Below are 19542 nucleotides of genomic sequence, written 5' to 3'. Positions count from 1 at the left end.
AATCTCTGAGGAACCGGGAAACTTGTGAGTGTGAACTACTTTTAATGACTAAGCTGCTCAACAGTGTTAGGAAACTGTAAAGTACTGAATAGAAGTGGCAGTGCTTGGTTAACTGATTTGTACCAAAAGTCACAAGATTTTAAGCAGCATTAAAACCAAAATATAAATGCCACCTCTTCTGCTTGGTGTTTGCTTGTACTTTCTGTGAGAGGGAAAATAACTACAATATAAACTAAATGTAACAAGCCAGCAAAGCTGTCAAGGGGGTCAAAAAGTGTGAACTACTTGCACCAGTGTTCATAAACCAAATGCTCAGATGGAAACTTTCATTATATTATGGGCAAATAAAACCCCAAAGAATAACACTATATACTGTATATATTTTATTTGTTCTATGCTTAACCAGCCCTTTGGCATAACAGTACTAATTTGTTGTCCAGACCCAAGCATTTAACTCCTGAGTAACCAGAAGAGCACATACCACAAGCTAATTAGATATCAGTTAAGCTTCAGGCTGTAGACTACTTGGCTTTTATAAAGCTGTTAGGAATCTTTACTATCAAACTGCGTCTGCACTACTGGACTAGGACAGCAATCCCTGCGAATCAAGCCATATAACCCCAGCAATCACATGGCGGTTTAAAATTCACTTTTGGACAAGAGAAAGCACAATAATACTAAATGTAACTGTTTTGTTTAATTTTCTCCTTTAATGTGTATCTTCCCCCTTAAAGGAACAGTAACACCAAAAAATGAAAGTGTATAAAAGTAACTAAAATATAATGTGCTGCTGCCCTGCACTGGTAAAAGTTGTGTGTTTACTTCAGAAAGTCTACTATAATTTATATAAATAAGCTGCTATGTAGCCATGGGGGCAGCCATTCAAAGGAGAAAAGGCACAGGCACATAGCAGATAACAGATAAAACACTATTGTATTCTACAGAGCTTATCTGTTATCTGCTATGTAACCTGTGCCTTTTCTCCTTTTTTCTAGCTTGAATGGCTGCCCCCGTGGCTACACAGCAGCTTATTATATAAATTATAGTAGGGTTACTGTAGCAAACACACCAGTTTTACCAGTGCAGGGCAACAGTGCATTATATTTTTATTACTTTAAAGCTTTCATTTTTTGGTGTTACTGTTCCTTTAATAGACCTCTTAGTCATACCAAAATAAATGACATGCCACCTACATCTGACCTTCTTAATTGTTTATTTCAAAATAATCTCTGGATCCAAGCATTAATGTGCAGGTAATGGCTCTTACTTGCATTACATTATGAATGAATACTGCCTCCTATAATCAGCAGCTGAGTACTTAATGACTAACTGGAAGAGGGTTGAAATATTTATTATGTTTTTTATAGCTATTTCTCTAGCACTCGTTATCCTTATCCTTTCACTTCCTACCTACAAATACAAAGGGCGCTCATTGCCATTCATTTACATAGCAATATGTGCACCTGCAACATGTGTATTATATGAATCAGGCTTTTAATCTTGAGAAAAGGTTGTCTATTTTAATGAAAAGATTGTATAATGAATATACACACTGCATTATAAACCTTGAGTCGCTACACACCAGCAACTAAGCAAGAGCAATTTGTTACAAGCAGATTCAGTGAATTTTGTTAATAATTGGACAGTTGTATTGTCAGACAAGAATGTTTTACAAACAAGCTTTAACTAATAAGTAACAGGCAGAGATGAAAAGTAGTTATTAACCAAGTTGCAAATTGGCAAAAAAAAATTTTTGTGGTTTAGGAGCAGAATTCTTAGTATCTATAGGCTGAACTGTTACACACTCCTGAAGAGCACTAGTCATCGTCAATAACTAAAGAGGGCCCCGAATCATTATATTCCATGATGTGTACAGCACAGGATTCAGACTGAGATTTACACAAGATTTAGTCGAAGAATCACAATTCCAACATTTTGATTAAAAATCAAAAATCACCATGCACAATTTTGTAGAGTTGTAGAAATGTAAGCAGCAAAACGAGGTATGGTAAATTGCATATAGCTAATACAGCGTCTAAAAATGTATGTATAGGAATTGAATAAAATAAGATTTGTAATATCTAGAAAACATTCACAAATATGTATTACACTGTCAACACCTCAACAGAACTAAGCTATAGACTACTGCATTGTGGGAAGCAGATGGATGAGTAGGATGCCAAGTTATAAAACTGGATTCTAGGAAATACTGGGTTTGATTCAATAGCCAGGTCCTAGTCAACAGAAGCTCATTGGGAATATGTTTCAGCCCATAAAGCAATGTTCCAGCACCAGAAAAAGACAAAGATGATCAAGTTCAACCATTGCAGAACACTTTTACGGAGATGGAAAGGTTAAAACAAAGTAAGTTTTATCAGAAAGGTCTATGTAAATGCAGCCATAAGCACAAGTCTGCGCAGCTTTCACCTCTCTCCCCCTCCCTTCTGCTCTCTCCACCTCCCTTCTCCCCTCTTTCCCCCTCCTCTTTCTGCTGTAATCTGAACTGCACTCAGCAGTCAGAGCTGCAGCACTGAAGTTACTGAGACTGAGCTAAAAAGGCAGCTGCTATCTTAAACAAACAGAGGAAGCTTTTAGAACTGTTACCTCGGGTATGGTAAAGCTTTCTAAAGAATAAATATAGCATTCTAGTTTGTACTATTGTGGCTAATCTATTGGCGATAAAATGCCAAAATGCCTTGCCTTCTCCATTAACAATGCAACACAGTGCCTTTAAAGCATCTGACAATGGCACTGAAATAAACCCATGGAACTTACTAATGGTGCTGTTTATACTTGAAAGGATCTATCAGTTAGTAAACACCACAAATGAACCATAATATCCCACTAGCTTGGGCCCACAGATTGATATCAGAAGCTCTGTAGCATTTTTTTAAATATTTCTGCACAAGTTCCTCTCCTTAAAAAAGGAAGACGGTAAGCACTTGTTTCCAACAGAGTCCAGAAAACAGTACATGCAATGGAAACAAAGGGTGCCAGTAGCGCAATAATTAAACATGTATAATTGTGAATGTGACATAATGATCCCTGAGAAAAAGAACAAAATGTAATTTTTCTCTGGGACTAAAATTTGAACTACTGCTATACAGTAAGGAGACCACAGGGCAAGGGTTTTATTACGGCACATATCTAGTTTTGCTGCCACATCTTTTCAATAAATAGTTCTCATATTAAATTCACCCAAAGGTTATAGATTTAAAACACAGAAAAAGAAACCTCTGAGCTGTATTTCTCATATATAAAATATATAAGGAGTTCAAAAAAAGTCACAAAAAGGACGAGAGCAGAGTGTAAAGCAGCCGTTTACTGAGCTTGCTCCCTCACGCACCATGCCTCTGAGCTTTGGTCACGATCCCAGTCATCCTGAGCATGGGAGACTCCAGGTGTGATCCCTCAATCCTGCTTAACATACTGTTTCCTATGAAGCCACCTTCTGTAGCTAGTAAGGGAACCAAGGAACTCAGCATACGGAAAGTGGGGTGAAAAGCTGGGGGTAAGAATGGGGTATGGAAGTCTAGTAGTAGGTTCATAAAAAAGAGCAAGGAGATATAGAAGTTCCACATTGAGAGGTAGTATGAAAAAAGTGGACAAGAACAAAAAAAAAAAGCAAAAATATTTTAGTTAAGACACAAAATAGCCTGCATGTATTTCTGGTTGCCCTCAAAGTGTTTTATGTCATGTATAGATTTCTGGGATTCCGAATGCTTGCCCAAATCCATAGAGTTTTATCATTCGGGTACATTTCTAACATAGTAACAAAAATGTAGATAAATGGCAAGTGGGAAACTCTTTCCCATTGCTTCTAAAATGATTTTATTCATAGAAAGTACGGCTTATTTGACATTTTTCCCCAATTAAGCCAGGTCTATCTAAATTTTAGTGAAGGTACCAGCATTTGCAGCCACGGTGGTGCTGATTTCCCACAGGTGACAAATCTCCTCATGAGTCATAACCCTTATTTAGGTGGGATCTTAAGATTTCTGATGTCAGCCCTGACTCCTCCAGGAATTCATCTTCCTATTAGGTGATTAGGTATCAGGTAAAAATGTTAAAAGCAACATATTTTGTTATTTAAACAAAAGATTAGTGACATAGTGTTCATGGTAAATATTGCAGTATAAGCAACACTTTCACGTACAGACATTTTTTATTCAATGTAATATATGTACAAGTGTTAATGTTGTACAACTGCCAGACTTTACCTGGTTTAGACAGAGGCATGACCCTTGGAAGCAGGCGTCTGGAAGAGCGCAGAGGGCTGTGAAGAGAAATTAATCAGTGTCAAGGTTAGAGATGTCTTTAGGGTGATGTGTATATATATATATATACTAATTCAGCAGCCTCCCTGCACACCCAGTAACCTGTAATATGTCTGTCTTTGTGTTACCTTAGAACATCTTTGCACAGAGGAGGGAAAGGATGCTGCTGATAATGTCCAAACACCTCAAAGACAATTGGCTGACTCTTCACATATTCCACAAATGACTGAGTGACCTCCACAGCAATCTGGGGGAAAAAATGTTTATTATCTAGAAAGAATTGAATAAAGAAATACCTAGAGGTTTATTTGCTGGAACAGAAATGAATGTAGTGACCAAATTATACCTCTCAAATAAATGAAAATGCTCTGAACAGGAGGAGCATTGGTCCTCCCAGCTATCTATTCCTATATACAGGACAGTAAATGCTAACTGCTAATGGGTTGCAGTGACTTTCTAAACCAGTAGGAAATTATGAACCTTTTTAACCATTACCCCCAGTGTGCCTTGAATTCTTACGATTCTCTAGGTCTGCAGTTGTGGAGTACAAAGAAGTAAAAGTTGACCCCAAATGGTTTATGGTATTACTTATACCCTAAATACTCTTTTGTATCTTGTTTTGTGAGCTACATAGATACATGATCATCACATGTTCTCCCACCAGACATGGATACCCAGCAGATCTATGCCAGATCAAGGGAACAGCCTGCTGTTGAAAAAGGCTGACCACCTTAATCATGGGGAAATCTGACAGTACTTACACTTTTTCACAACTTAATGGAAGGAAGTTTGGAAAAGCCATGTCATAATACAGTGTGATGAGCTTTCAGTTAGTTATAAGTACTTACATTTTGCACATGGTAGAAGCCCAGTGGTGGCCCTCGGCCTGTGTTTTTTAATGGTTCAGTTGAAAAGGCCTCATCATGGCGATGAATAAAACTGTAACAAAATGTAGACACAAATAAGAACTTTCTTGGTTGGCACTGCAGCAATCTATTTATCTTTTATGTATTCATCTACCTATCTATTATCTATCTATCTGCACTATTAATCTGAGGTGCATCGACTGACTGTCAATTATATTTAAACTACTGTAGCAACACTCCCATCATGGTAAATAAAGCGAAACTTTTACTTTATTATTATAAATTAATAACTTATTTTTTTATAACTTTTATTTTATATACATACATTTATATAAAATAGTCCATAGCGTGCACACTATTTGTAGCAACAAAACCTGGGTGCTGGTACAAAAAAATGCACTGGAACAAGGACAGCACAAATGCAAAAATAGAAAGGTTTATTACTCGACGTTTCTGTGTTGGATACAATAATTTACAGTTCTGCACTATAATTTAGGGCGTGTGGGGCTTCCCTTAAACACACACACACATATATAATTAAAAAGACATGTTGAAGATTCTTTCTTATCTTTTTGAAAAAAACAGAAAATATAAATCTATAGTATGAATGCAACAAAACATTTTGTTTGGTATTGCAGTTTGGTATTGCATTTGAATAACAATTAATTCCCAAATCATCTTCTGCCATTTAGACTGGTTCTAAATCTACTACATTCATTTAAATTATCCTAGAAAATGTAAACAATCTCATGTATAGATTTCTGGGATTCCGAATGCTTCCAAATCCATAGAGTTTTATCATTCGGGTACATGTCTAACATAGTAACAAAAATGTAGATAAATGGCAAGTGGGAAATTAATTCCCAAATCATCTTCTGCCATTTAGACTGGTTCTAAATCTACTACATTCATTTAAATTATCCTAGAACATGTTAAACAATCTGGTTGTGTGAAATTGTGATGGTGGGCTAATGACAATATGCAAACAGTACTGAAATCAACAAAGTATGTCACAGAACTGACTTGAATTGGCAGAATATGTCAGCATATTCTGGAGGTATACTCGATGCCTGCAAGACAGTCACTCTGAATGTGAAGATGCTGCCCAGTTTCAGAGGGTGGCCCATAGTGTCTGAGAGGTCAAAGGGTGGCTTGGTAGGACTATCCAACAAGGAAGACTGCAGAGAAGCTGAAGGAGAAATCAGACGTTTTACTTGTCAAACTACCCATGAGGCATTCTTTTTTGACTAAGGCTCTTTAACTGCTTATCAGTAGCTGAAATAAACAGCAGAAATAAAGTTCAGCTGTCGCAAGGTATTCATCCACTACTGGAAAACTAGGAAAAGATGAAAACCATTTTTTTACACTACAATAAACTACTATAAAAACTACTAATGTCAGTTGCTTTCATTTTTTTGATTACTTAATAGTTTTACTGTATCAAACTTTTCTTAAAGCCTTTTACTTTTTTCCTCTACAACACCCTTGATGGCACATTGCACTTTGAAGCTCCTTCTCCAGAATTAGTCTAGCTCAGATCAAAATAGATTTTACAATGTAAACTTAATACATTTGATGGTAAACGTCAGCATTTTGTGTATTTACATTTTTGTATATTTCCTTGGATAATAAGATCCCTATTTAGCCATCTCTTTTATTCTGCCACGTATTTTGAATAACTGGGCCATTTACCTGCACAGGTATTGTTGTTCACTTCGTCAGCAGAAGGACACGAGTCCGGGTTTTGTCCTTGTCCTCCCTCAACAATTCGAAGCTCTTCTTGTGAAGTGCCTGAGCGTGTCATTCCTGGGCAGGTTTCAGCCTGGAACTTCAGCATAATTGGGTATCAAATAGAGATACGGGAGTTATGCATTTTGCACAGGAGGTAGAAAATTTGAAGAAGCAATTTTTAATATACAGCGTTAAAGGAGGACAGTCATGAAAAATGGCTGCACTGTTTTTTCTCACCTTTTGAAAATGTTGATCATCAAAGGATATTTTAGCTGTGCCAGACTGCCGGACTCCAGAACCATAATCAGGAGCTTCCTCGTCAGCTAAAATATATACAACCCCAAGTCATTAACAAATTAATTTAGAGATAATTCTACAGAAATGAGGCATGCAGTATAATTTCTGCTGACTGGCTGAATTTGTCAACTATCACCCTGTCCTTTGCCCATGGTAATATAAAATAAGTGTAATATTAGAAAAATAATCCTGAAAAATCAACTAAAATCAGTTTGTAATGTGGAAGTCAGTTTGGACACATGTTCTCATCAAACTAACCCTATAGAGCAAATTCACAGAGGTCTAGTCATAGTATGGTCAGTTTGGGGTTCTACTCAACATAAAAAAGGGAGAGGTATCAGATAAAAGATGGATAAATTCAACAGAGATAAAAAGATCAGATAAAAGATGGATTTATACAAAATAACTTTAAAAACTCATCTAGTTTGATGAAGGTAAGGTGTATTAAAAGTTGCAAAGTACGCAAGAAACCTCGAGCAACCAATTGTTAAATAGCATATAGCAGTCTAACTGGTTGCTATGGGTTAGCAGAACCAGGGCTGTTCCAGACGCCTGTCTGCCTTCACCCCCCCAACACACTTAACTATTTAGCACTGGAGCTAAATCCATCCTTACCTGATATGGCCTGAACAGCAACACGAAGAAATCCTTTCACTTCTCCTTTCTCACTGACAATGGCGACTCGATGAACCAAAGGGACAGAGTACAGCAAATTACTCAGGTACACAAAAGCCCTGCAGAGTGGGAGAGGTGTTACAGGGGACGAGAAATCAACAGAGAAGAGGAAAGGTAAAAAGTAATGAAGTATATGGTAGAGAATATAAATAGTTGACAAAAGCAGAAAGATGGGATAAGAGTGCAGAATACATTTTAAAAATGGACATGTTTAAGTAAAATTAGTTGTAAAATTAAGTGTTGTAGAACAGAAAAGAGAGTGTTATGAACAAAGAAAGGTATAATGTAATGTAACATGTAGATGAGATTATGAACAAAAAGATCAGTTACAGGGTTACAGGGTAATATGTTTTATTAAGGAATAATGAGAGAAATTGAAATGTATTGGATGTAAGAATAATAATAATAAAATAATAGAATAATAAAGATAAAAATGATTATGTTGTATTGATTAAGTGAAATGTGGGGTGACAAATGGACAATGATTGGTGAAAAGAAGGAAACAAAGACAAACAGAGGGAGGAAAAGAACAAAAAAAAGAACAGGTCAAGCTTCACAAATATGACAGTTATCAGAGTAGAGGAGCACAGCTCACACCACAACAAGAACTGATAAGCCAAATTAAACATCGACGGGGTGGACAGCCAATGGCAACTGAGAAGTGATCCGGGTAGTCGCAGCAAGGAATTAGGGAAAATGGGATGGTTAGACAAATTGGGACAAGTGAGAGACAAATGGAGAGGTTGTGAAGGTGAGGCAGGGTTGGAGGCAGTGAGGAGGGGCCAACTAGACCCCAGTGTTCTGTTGGGATCAAGGGCCAGCAGCAGAGCAAAAAGGTTTATGGGTGTGCCGGCCAAAACCTGAAACAAACCAAATTAAAATAGAACACGGCATAGAGAAACAGAGAGATACGAGAAGTAGCCAGCTCTTTCGTTCTACTGAGTAATGGGGAATCCCCATGAATAAGACCAAAAATGCAGCTACTATATAGTTTGTGTTGACCTCTGCTAATTCTTTGCGATGTTCTTAGTAAACCAAAAAAAACATTCTAAGCACTACTGAACCAGAACACACCTTGAGGCTTGACTAGGATCCCACATTTGCTGCAAAAACAGTGGCAGAGATGCCTACAGAATCCCAACAACTGTGGAATTAGCAATGGGATATTCATAAATAACTTCCAATGATTATATGCCCTATTTTGGCCCATAAATAATCACTGGAATTAGATAATATAACATCACATTTTTATCAGTACAATAATGTTTCTGTGCCTACATATTTAGAGAAATTACAGAAATGTAATCAAGTGGACGGGATAAAAAGGAATGGTAATTGCAGGGTTACACTTTGCATATATATCATAACAAAAGTGACACTGATTATTTTTATCTGAGGTAAAAATTACAGCAAGCTTCCAGAACATTTCCATTTCCTTTTCAAGCTGATTGCTTTTCCATTGCCTAACACAATATGTCACCTTTACCCAATATTATATTTTAATGGCTTAGTAATATAGTAAAACATTTTACTCTGAAAAAGACATTATAACAAAAGGACAAAAAGGACATAGACTCAAACCAGTTCAAACAGGAAAAAAGACCCGAAAAGCCTTGTTACATGCAGGAAAGCCTTGTGCCTTGGTGTGCCAGTTACCGTATTTTTCGCCCTATAAGACACTCCGGAATATAAGACACACCCAATTTTAAAGGAGGAAAATCTAGAAAAAAAAGATTCTGAACCAAATACTGTAGTAAAATATTTTATATCAACTGTATATTGTCTCTGGGCTCGCACATAATAAGGCTTCCCCAGGGCCCCCCCCAAGCATCCTTCAACTTCCCCCAGGGCCCCCCCAAGTATCCTTCAGCTTCCCCCAGGCCCCCCCCCAAGTATCTTTCAGCTTCCCCCAGGGCCCCCCCAAGTATCCTTCAGCTTCCCCCAGGCCCCCCCCAAGTATCCTTCAGCTTCCCCCAGGGCCCCCCCCCCCAAGTATCCTTCAGCGTCCCCCAGGTCCTCCAAGCATCCTCCAGCTCCCCCACGGCACCCCCAGCATTCTTCAGCTTCCCCCAGGGCCCCCAAGCACCTTCCATTTCCCCCCTAACCTCCCCCCCAGCGGCCTCCGGCTCCCGTGATGTCTTCCTCTCTGTGCCGCGGCTCCCAGCTGCTTCTGTGCTTTTATAAGCTTGCGCACTGTGCGTGTGACGTCAGTACGCACGGGCGCAACCTTATAAAAGCGAGGATGTAGCAGAGAGCCGCGGCACATAGAGGAAGACTCAGTTCGCCGTATAAGACGCACCAACTTTTCCCCCCCAGTTTTGGGGAAGAAAAAGTGTGTCTTATACGGCGAAAAATACGGTAATTAAAGGTAAAATTTGGGGATTATGAAATGCCTTTCATACAGACCAAAATAACACTGTATTGGTCATCTGCACATACAGAAATTCTAATGAGCAAGGGCAACAAGAGAATATTTTAACACCACAGAATGATCTGTTAATTTATATGGACCCTTATACCCATACTTCAGATTTGCACTAATTCATCAACCTGTGTCATAAAATGATCAATCTATAAAAATAAAATGACTGTTTATGAAATGGTCGGTTGTAATATTGCCCTCTCACACTGTGTTTTTTAGGCTGCAGCAAGTTCTAAAAAGAGTTTTCTACTTGCCCAATGGTCCATCAGTTTTCTATTTAGAGCTCTTATAAGCTTTTCCAAAGCCTCTTTATCGCCATAAGATCACTACTTTAACCTAAAACTGTGTGAAATATTAATTTCACTATACTTTAAAATATATTAGGCCTAAAACCATGCAAGATAATGTTACAGTGCTTAAACTACACAATGTCACATTTCTCCAAACATGATGTCCCTAGGATAACATGCAATGCTGGGATTCCCCATGAATAATGCTCAAAAATACAGCTCCTATATAGCTTTAGTTGACATTAATAATAGTTGCATGTAGATAATGGGGGTTCCATTATTCTTATGATGGACAAGTTTCAATGAGTTAGTGGGGTGAAAATGCATTGTAAAGCTCTGATATTAACGAGGATATGACATCACTAAGCACCTATTATAAATGATGACACCAAGCACTATTTATTAGGATATCATTTACAGACTGTTTATGGCTCTTGTATATTAAAAGGCTATATTTTGCAGGTTATTCATTTTTTTGTGTATTATATATATTTATTATATTATTATATTACATATAAAGAATGCATCATAAGCCAAAACCTACCATGTCTAGTCTTTAAAGGCTTATGCTCTGGGATTACTTATTACTTTCAGCAGTATTTGTTATGTGTATGTGCCAACAGTTTCTTCCTCAACAATATACTCTGTGTTCTAGGAAAAAAGTGTAAAAGCACCTGTGCCTTCATTCTTCTTATGACTGATTTCCTTCTGATTGTATAAGATGATTGAAAGCTTCTTCTGAATAGCTTTGTTCTACAGAACATTTACAAAACTGATATTCAAGAAAGACAGATCTTGTTATTGACTGCAGTGGAACTTCTTAAACACATAATGTAGCCATCAGACTCTATCAGACTTGCGTATGAATTATTAAATAGTGCAAAGTGCTATACATCATATTTTTTTCTCAGAATGGACATTCTTTCCCAGAGATGCATCATAACTGTACACACTACAGTCAGATGCAAAATATATTTGGCAATGTAGCCATTGGTGAATACTTACATGCCCCCCAATTACACATGATTTAGCTAGCACAACAGTGAGTGTCGATAAGGTCAGCACACAAAGGGAGCTGCTTCATACCTGGTTGGGGCAAATATTAAGTATAGGATTCCATACTGGTATTTCCACCTCATGCTCCAAAGCAAGTGCCAACTGCATAACTGCATAAGGGCACAAAACACTGATAATTGAAAGTTGGACATGCTATTGTCTACTAAACTGGATTTAGCTTGTGGGCTTTCCCTAGGTTTGTAGAGATGTAATAAATAGTCTGTGATTACAATCACAGTTTTTAAGCATTAGCACAAACATGTCACTGAATCAGGTTGACGGCAAAGCTACAAATACTTTATGCCAGGGGTCCCCAACCTTTTTGACTTGTGAACATTTAAATAAAAAAGCATTTGGGGAGCAACACAAACATGAAAAAAGTTCTTAGGGGGTGACTAATAAAGGTTGTGATTGGCTATTTGGTAGCCCAATGTGGACTGGCAGCCTACTAGAGGCTCTGTTTGGCAGTATACATAGTCTTTATGCCTCCAAAACTTGCCTCCAAGCCAGGATTTCAAAAATGGGCACCTGCTTTGAGGCCACTGGGAGCAACATCCAAGGGGTTGGTGAGCACAGCTTTATGCCATGACAAAACATACTGGCAAGCAATATCTTACCAGTACTAGTGAAACATAACAGGAATTTTATAAATGTAATATTCCTATCCAGTTACTGTATATTTTCTGATACACTGTAAATGCTATATTAATCTTTTAATAACAAGTAGCTAAATCAATGTATTGCTCATTTATAAAAAAAAAAAAAAAACCCTGATTGTAATGCAATTAAAAGTATACACCAACCTACTAATACTTATGTATCCATATATTAAGCAGAGTTCATATTCAGAGTTTGTGGGACAAATATAATAAAGAATTTGGGTCACATAGTGGACAGGAAAAAAAAAAGTAGTAGGGAATGCACTTTTTAAGAATAGCCTCCCTTTTAATTGTCTTTAACAGCTGGGATCACGATTACAGTATGTATAAGAAAGAGTGGAGATCATGTTTTGGATATACTGTACATATATATAAATAATATCTATTATTAGGTATAAAGATAGCAGGCCTTAGCATATTACCAGTGAACACCTCTCTTTCACAGCCCCCTTCAATAATCTAAAGCTTTCTTGTGCACAGTGTAACATTCACCCCAAATCATTGGTCCAAAAGCCTCTCCAAGCTGAAGTTCACTGCAGCACAAAAAAGACAGAGGCACACTATCTTGGTGGCCCAAACAGAGCCCCATGTGTTTTATTAGCTTAGTGCCAGGAAGATTACACATGCTTTTAGAAATGATACACTGGAGAAAGTGGTCCTCCTCAAAAGCTTGTGCAATTTTCTTTGCGTTTGGTAAATAAATATAAAGGGTTCTGTCAGAAGCAACCATGAATCTGTGTGCCTCTGTCTTTTTATTCCAACAATCATCCTAGGCCTGGCATCAAGTTTGTTTTGGCTTTAGAAGTAACTATCCAAGGATCATGCTTTGGCTTTAGAAGTAATTATCCAAGGATCATGGTCCTAAAGAGCTCTAACAAACTATATACCAAGTTTAGACTAGTTTATACCCAGGGAATGAAGTCCAGGCAACAAAAAAATGCAGCAAATAAATATCAAATAAACTGCAATACATAACACTATTTAGATGACTGTTGTTAACCATGAAAAAGGACCAGAACGTGCCTTCTGGCCTAGCAGTACTTAAAATTTGTCATTTTTATTTTAGGACACCTACAAGATACTGTGCATTGAAGGTCAACTTGTAACGATGATGTGTGATCATATTGTATTTGCAGAAATGCTAATAACTGGGAGGGACAGTGCCCTGAAAGAGCTGGTTGCTTCCCAGCATGCTCTGGGCAGACCTGACGAACCTTCCCACTACACTGAACAGGGGGGATCGGTCGTGAAACGGGTCTGATCTGACAGCACAGCAGGGATGCTCCTGAGGTCCATCATCCTCTTCCTCATCATCCTGAAAAATATCCTCCTCTTCAAGCTGGGAGGCCGGCTCCGGGCCTTCGGAGCCGGGGCTCGATAGAGTGGGGGAGGGAGTAATTTCGGCCATGCTCTCGCTCATGCATGTGGTGAATAGGGGAGAGCTGAGATCAGAAAGGGGGGAGGCAGGAGATTAGTATAAAACAGAAATGGTTAATCCCACACTAGGACTTGACCCAGTGGAATTCAAAAATGGGCCGGAGATAATCCAAGGGCAAGAATAAAATGTGAGCATAGAGAGGGTTTTATGTTCTAATGTAAAGCAAGAATCAGTGAGGGACATCAGCGATTGTATAAATAGTAGTATAAATATGTTATTAGTAGTATAAATATGTTATTAGAGGTTTAAATGTGTTATACGTAAAAGGTTTACGAAATGTGAAACCAAAAATATGCAGATTTGGCCTTAAATGGGTAAAAGGACTAAGGCTATAGAGACACAAGATTGTGCAAGGGACACTAACAATGGCCACTAAAGCAATGTAAGGGGTATTTTGGTCTCCAAAATTCAACAGATTAAATATTAATGCCCAGTTTTGGAGTGAGGAAGAAACGAATCAATAACTGAAGAAAAATTAAAATGGTATTTATTAGATTTGCTGCATTCAGTTTACCTGGTTGTACTTAATAGATGCAGCAAATAACTGTATATCTATATCAGATGGATAACCTGGTAAGTTAAGTGTGAGGTGGTAAGGGGAGTCAAAAAAGCCCTCCTGTCAAAATTAAATAGAATAAAAGCCATCTTTAAATAGAAGGTATTCCTGTACCTTCTGCTTTATACATAGGATTACCACAAAAACAAAAATGAGTAGACAGCCATCACTAAAGGAACTGAGGCCCTTTTGGACAGCTCTGCATCCAGAATCACTGGTTCCTCATTTTGGTTACTACACATCAGAGGCCATGTTCCACTATCTTGCCGATCAATACAAGTTCAAAAACAACTGTCTGTAGAAGGGCAAGTGTAGGATTTTTACCAAAACATTCTCCATTTAACAAGCCATTTTTAAGCTTTCAGACAGTCTAGAAAAACTACTGCCCAAGAAACAGGAACCATTAGTAGTGCTTCAGTTGTGCCATGCAGGTCTGGGCTTTATCCACAATCCCTTAAGTGAGGCTTACCCTCTCATTTTTTGGTTTTGAGACTTTTGCTTTAGATATGTAACACCCAGTATCGATGATCTTAAATATATGACCCTTTAGCTGTTTTTGAACTACAAACACCAGCATCCCAAAAACATACAATGAATGTCACTTGAATGCTGTGAGTTTCACTTGGGCACAAGATGTTAAGTCACAGGTTAAAAACACCATTCTCTATGAATAATGGGCCAGGTTCAATTTAATGAGAAAAAATGTATCTCGTGGTTTATCATGTGAAAACCATGCAAATTTTTGTTCAAATTCAGTTCCAGTTTTTTTCCCATAGAAATAGAGTTTTCACGTGATAAACTTTGAGATAAGTTTTTCTGAATTGAATTGCATCTCAAACTGAATCTCATCAATGCGTTTTCATACGATAAACCTTTTTTTCACTGAACTGAATCTGACCCAATATTTGTTAAACACCTTGTTACTATAGATTAATTTTGCAAATACAAACACATACATTTCTACCAGGTTAAACTGCTCAGATCAAGTCCTACATTTGTAACCCACAATATGGTTGTTTAGTGCTGCACCATCACTTTGTAACATTATTTACATACAGCTAAAATGTACATACCCCATACAATAAACACTACACTGATGCCCAATTTGGGTTTATTTATTGCCAAAGTACAACAACTCCTTATTGCATGTGGACCCAACTACAGAATTAGTGAAGGAAAAGTCTGCCAGCCCAGTACATAGTTCCCAGAAAAAAAATATGAATGTAAAACTACGAGAGAAAGGGAAAAACAAAAACAGAGGTGAAGGAGTTAGGGAGATGATGTAGATACAGAAAAATAACAAAGGCTAATTACAAATACAAACATTATCACCAGCATAGGCTCCTCATCCTCCTCCAGGGATTGCTGGGGGCTTGTGCCAGTGTATTAACAGTCAGATGTTGTGTTTATAGATTAATATGTTGCAATGGGAATGAGGGATTTGACTGAGTATCAACCATAAAATATGTATAAATTCTTGGGATTAAGAACACCTGGTAAATTTGCCATAGGAACAAATGTGGACTCAAGCATGTTACCCCCTAGGAAATGACAATAAATAAAATTTTAGGTTTAGATGTCTAAATACAAAATAAGCCTTCACTAATGTTTATTGTGATATATGTAGGGCAGGAATGGGGATATTGCAGCCCTTTCTATGCTGTTGAACTCAGGAACTCTGACTGTATAGGATGATGTTAGTTTAAGTTATCATCTTGAGGGTGGACTGTCAACCAAGCGAGATAAGAGATAAGTATGATTATTATTATATCTGAGGGCAGTAATAAGTTTAGCTGTATATGACTTGCTCACTCCTCTGAATGCAGTGGTAATGTCTCCAACTATATTTAACTGTAGATTTGGTGTGTGTGAGTAAAAGAGTTTGCTTAAAAGAGGACATATATATTTCTTGCCCTCATATGTACATCATATATATGTGTATCAATTCTTCTTAAAGTACCCAAACACCATCCATATTAGAGAATAAACATAGTTAAAACCTGGTGCAGTGAGACAGGAACCTACCTGCCCACCAGTCGGAACCAAGGGAATCGGTCATAAAATGGATCTCCTCCAGTCACCACATTATCACAGTCCTCAGTCAGACCAGAAGGAAGCTCTGCAGCCCGGTCATACATCTCCCTCATCATGTCCAGACGTTGCCTGTCATTTGGGTAGAAAAGGAAAGTTACAATGACTTTAAAATAAGTGCCCATATTTATTAGTAAACTGAACAATTACTGTTTTATTAAATAAAAGGAATAGATTGATACATAATTGATACACAAGGTTTTTGAAAAGAACTGGTGTTTATTCGTGATGGTATATTGATCAGATAATCTGGAGTGTATGACATAGTTGGATTTTAGGGTGCATTTGGCAGTGTGGAGAGAATGGGGAAAATCCTATAGGTTATAGCAAGGTATTGAAGAGCCTGGCAGAAGCTTGTGAAAAATCAGGGAGCTGTGAAAGTTTATCAGAGGGAACGAGTGACAGAAGCAGATTTCTGGAGTAATATGGAGTGCATTTTGAGTCCAGAGCTAAGCTGTAATTAGGAGTCCCATTGTTCAAGACACTGAATATCAAAATTAATGGTCTGAATACTATTCTAAGAATATTAGAAGGCAAGAAAGCATATGCATTTGTAGGCAGCCATCTCAGAGCATTGTGCCTGATTCTAAACTTTCTAAAAGAGCCAGCACAATAGAACTGCTTTCAGATAAGCTATTGCTTCTTCTACTTAAAGGAACAGTAACACCAAAAAATGAAAGTGTATAAAAGTAACTAAAATATAATGTGCTGCTGCCCTGCACTGGTAAAAGTTGTGTGTTTACTTCAGAAAGTCTACTATAATTTATATAAATAAGCTGCTATGTAGCCATGGAGGCAGCCATTCAAAGGAGAAAAGGCACAGGCACATAGCAGATAACAGATAAAACACCATTGTATTCTACAGAACTTATCTGTTATCTGCTATGTAACCTGTGCCTTTTCTCCTTTTTTCCAGCTTGAATGGCCGCCCCCGTGGCTACACAGCAGCTTATTATATAAATTATAGTAGTGTTACTGTAGCAAATACACCACTTTTACCAGTGCAGGGCCACAGTGCATTATATTTTTATTACTTTAAAGCTCTTTCATTTTTTGGTGTTACTGTTCCTTTAATCTGACTGAAAGAGCCATGGCTTGACTGAGCTGGCCTAGGAGACTTTTATTATTGAGTGATATTCTGATATCTACCACTAGGTGGGGGAAGGGAGCATTTTTAGTAATGCAGGTGTGGAGGAGCTGTTATCTTGCTACCTTCCCATTGTTCTGCTGATCAGCTGCTGGGGGGAGGGGTTATATCACTCCAAACTGCATTGCAGCAGTAAAGAGTGACTGAAGTTTACATGACTGAGGGCACCTGGGAAACTAAGATTATGTCTAGCCCCACATCAAATTTCAAAAATAAAAAAATATGTTTGCTCTTTTCAAAATTTCAGGGCATAGCAAAGATGGAGAGACATTGTTGAGAGAAGATGTTTTCATGAAATTTTTTTTTTACAGGTAGATGGTGTGGAATGAAAAGAGCAGGGGCCCTCAGATGAAGCCTTGATGCACATCAACTAAGAATAGGGGTTGGGAGGAGGTAGACATAAAAAAAACTATTAAAAAAATTAGAAAGCAGTGTTGTAAGTGCCAGTTTAGTATTGAATGATTTGTTCTGTAAGTCAAAACAAAATGCTGATTTTTATAAGGTCCTTTTTTTTCTTTGTATTTTTTATTTTGTCACCTGAGTTTTTCTAAGGTCCAGTAGTGAGTTGCACCATTTTTCTGATCCTGAACCTCCACAGCTACAATGGTTCTTGGGAAAGGACGTTTCTCTCGTTCAGTATGGGCATCAGGCGGCAGCAGGTCCGGAGGGAGAGGAGAATACAAAGTGTCTGTCAGCAGAACAAACTGGAACTGTACCTGTGAAGAAAATGATTATAAATAGATTAAGAAGACAAATATATAATTTAATGGGTTTTACATTTTAACCTTTAGATTCCAGCCGATCTAAATTTTATGCCATGTGGGATGTATCTTTTATACCTTTTTTTTTTCTCTTGTATTGATATGACTAATAGAATGACAACACCCTAACTTGCTGTACATGTTCTGCTATGCACGTTACCTTTTTCTTCAATTCCACACTGATAGCATTGGCTTCTTTAAGGAAGATGGCATTTCCCCAAAGTTGATCTCGGAGTGATGTAAACTGGTACCACTTCCACTTCCGAAAAGCCCAGAGTGCCAGATCATATTCCTGTTCAGTCCACTGAACTGGAAAGGAATAAAATCATAACTTTAAATGATTACAAGGAAACTCTTCCCTCCATTTAATGTATATTTCACCCATTAAGGGCAATGGCACAATGGCACATGTGGATGTCTGGGGTGCTTTGAGACTAACAGGCAACAGTTACCTGAAAAAGCATAGAGACGTCTAGTAGGCCAGAATACTGATGTCGACATGTAATGCATTACCCCAAGCATGCTAATTAAGCAAGGCTGAATTGTGGGTCCAAAGCAAAGAAAGCCATAGAGTTATCTAGATAAATCTGTATATTTGTGACTTTGTTTGGAGGGTCTTTTCAAATGCTGAACAGCAATGGGGGCGTACAACTAAAAAGTCTTAAAGGAAAACTATACCCCTGCCCATTGAAGTTAACTATAAAAATATATTGCATACACATCCCATATGTAAAACACTGCTTCATTCATAAATAATTTTAATAAAAATACACTTTCCTATTAGTATTACTTATTGTGATATAAATGATCTATTGGTTAAGTATTCATTCTGAAGGTGCAGTTTTCCTTTCAAATCTCCGTTCTAAAGTCTTTAAAAATACCACTATACCTTCATCTTCAGGTTCTTCTTCTTCCTCGTTCACTTCGGTAAAATATCTAGAATCCATCTGCCTCTGTAATGCTTCCAGTCTGCTTTCATAGTCCTGTAAAATAAGACTTAAAGTGTCTCGGTGCAGTACTTTTGGGGATTGTATTTGGCTACCATCTGCTTTCCATCATTTTTCCTCAGCATTTTCCTTTCTATATAGGCCAGCCCTAAAGATGTGCCCATAGAAATAAACACAGGGCCCAGTGAGTTAAGACAGGGCCCAGTGAGTTAAGGTAAGTGGGCCAGGCTGCAGTAGGTTATGTGTGAATTACTCAGTAATGTTTGGGGGTACCAAAATTAGTATCAGCTTGCCAGATTTTATTAATTCAACAAACTTTCTTCACTATT

At 37.7% G+C, this 19542-nt stretch overlaps 1 protein-coding gene across 13 annotated transcripts in view; it reads right to left on the bottom strand.

Annotated features, from left to right (window-relative positions):
* kif1a (kinesin family member 1A) overlaps window positions 1-19542 on the bottom strand; it is a 106682-nt gene that overhangs the window by 31506 nt on the left and 55634 nt on the right. For 9 of the 13 annotated variants that reach the window (XM_031902551.1, XM_031902556.1, XM_031902552.1 and 6 more), the window contains exons 22-33: window positions 19156-19249; window positions 18427-18575; window positions 18043-18221; window positions 16293-16430; window positions 13488-13715; window positions 7787-7905; window positions 7112-7197; window positions 6836-6971; window positions 6167-6332; window positions 5126-5216; window positions 4406-4524; window positions 4221-4276 (exon numbers count right to left, since the gene is read on the bottom strand). In XM_031902551.1, coding sequence (XP_031758411.1) covers window positions 4221-4276; window positions 4406-4524; window positions 5126-5216; window positions 6167-6332; window positions 6836-6971; window positions 7112-7197; window positions 7787-7905; window positions 13488-13715; window positions 16293-16430; window positions 18043-18221; window positions 18427-18575; window positions 19156-19249 — 1561 coding nt within the window. The remainder of the gene's footprint in view (window positions 1-4220; window positions 4277-4405; window positions 4525-5125; window positions 5217-6166; window positions 6333-6835; window positions 6972-7111; window positions 7198-7786; window positions 7906-13487; window positions 13716-16292; window positions 16431-18042; window positions 18222-18426; window positions 18576-19155; window positions 19250-19542) is intronic. The other 4 variants (XM_031902559.1, XM_031902560.1, XM_012971268.3 and 1 more) reach the window with 1 other exon arrangement.

The sequence above is a fragment of the Xenopus tropicalis genome, chromosome 5, assembly GCF_000004195.4.
Source record: "Xenopus tropicalis strain Nigerian chromosome 5, UCB_Xtro_10.0, whole genome shotgun sequence".
Taxonomy (NCBI): domain Eukaryota; kingdom Metazoa; phylum Chordata; class Amphibia; order Anura; family Pipidae; genus Xenopus; species Xenopus tropicalis.
This window is presented reverse-complemented; position numbering and strand designations above follow the sequence as displayed.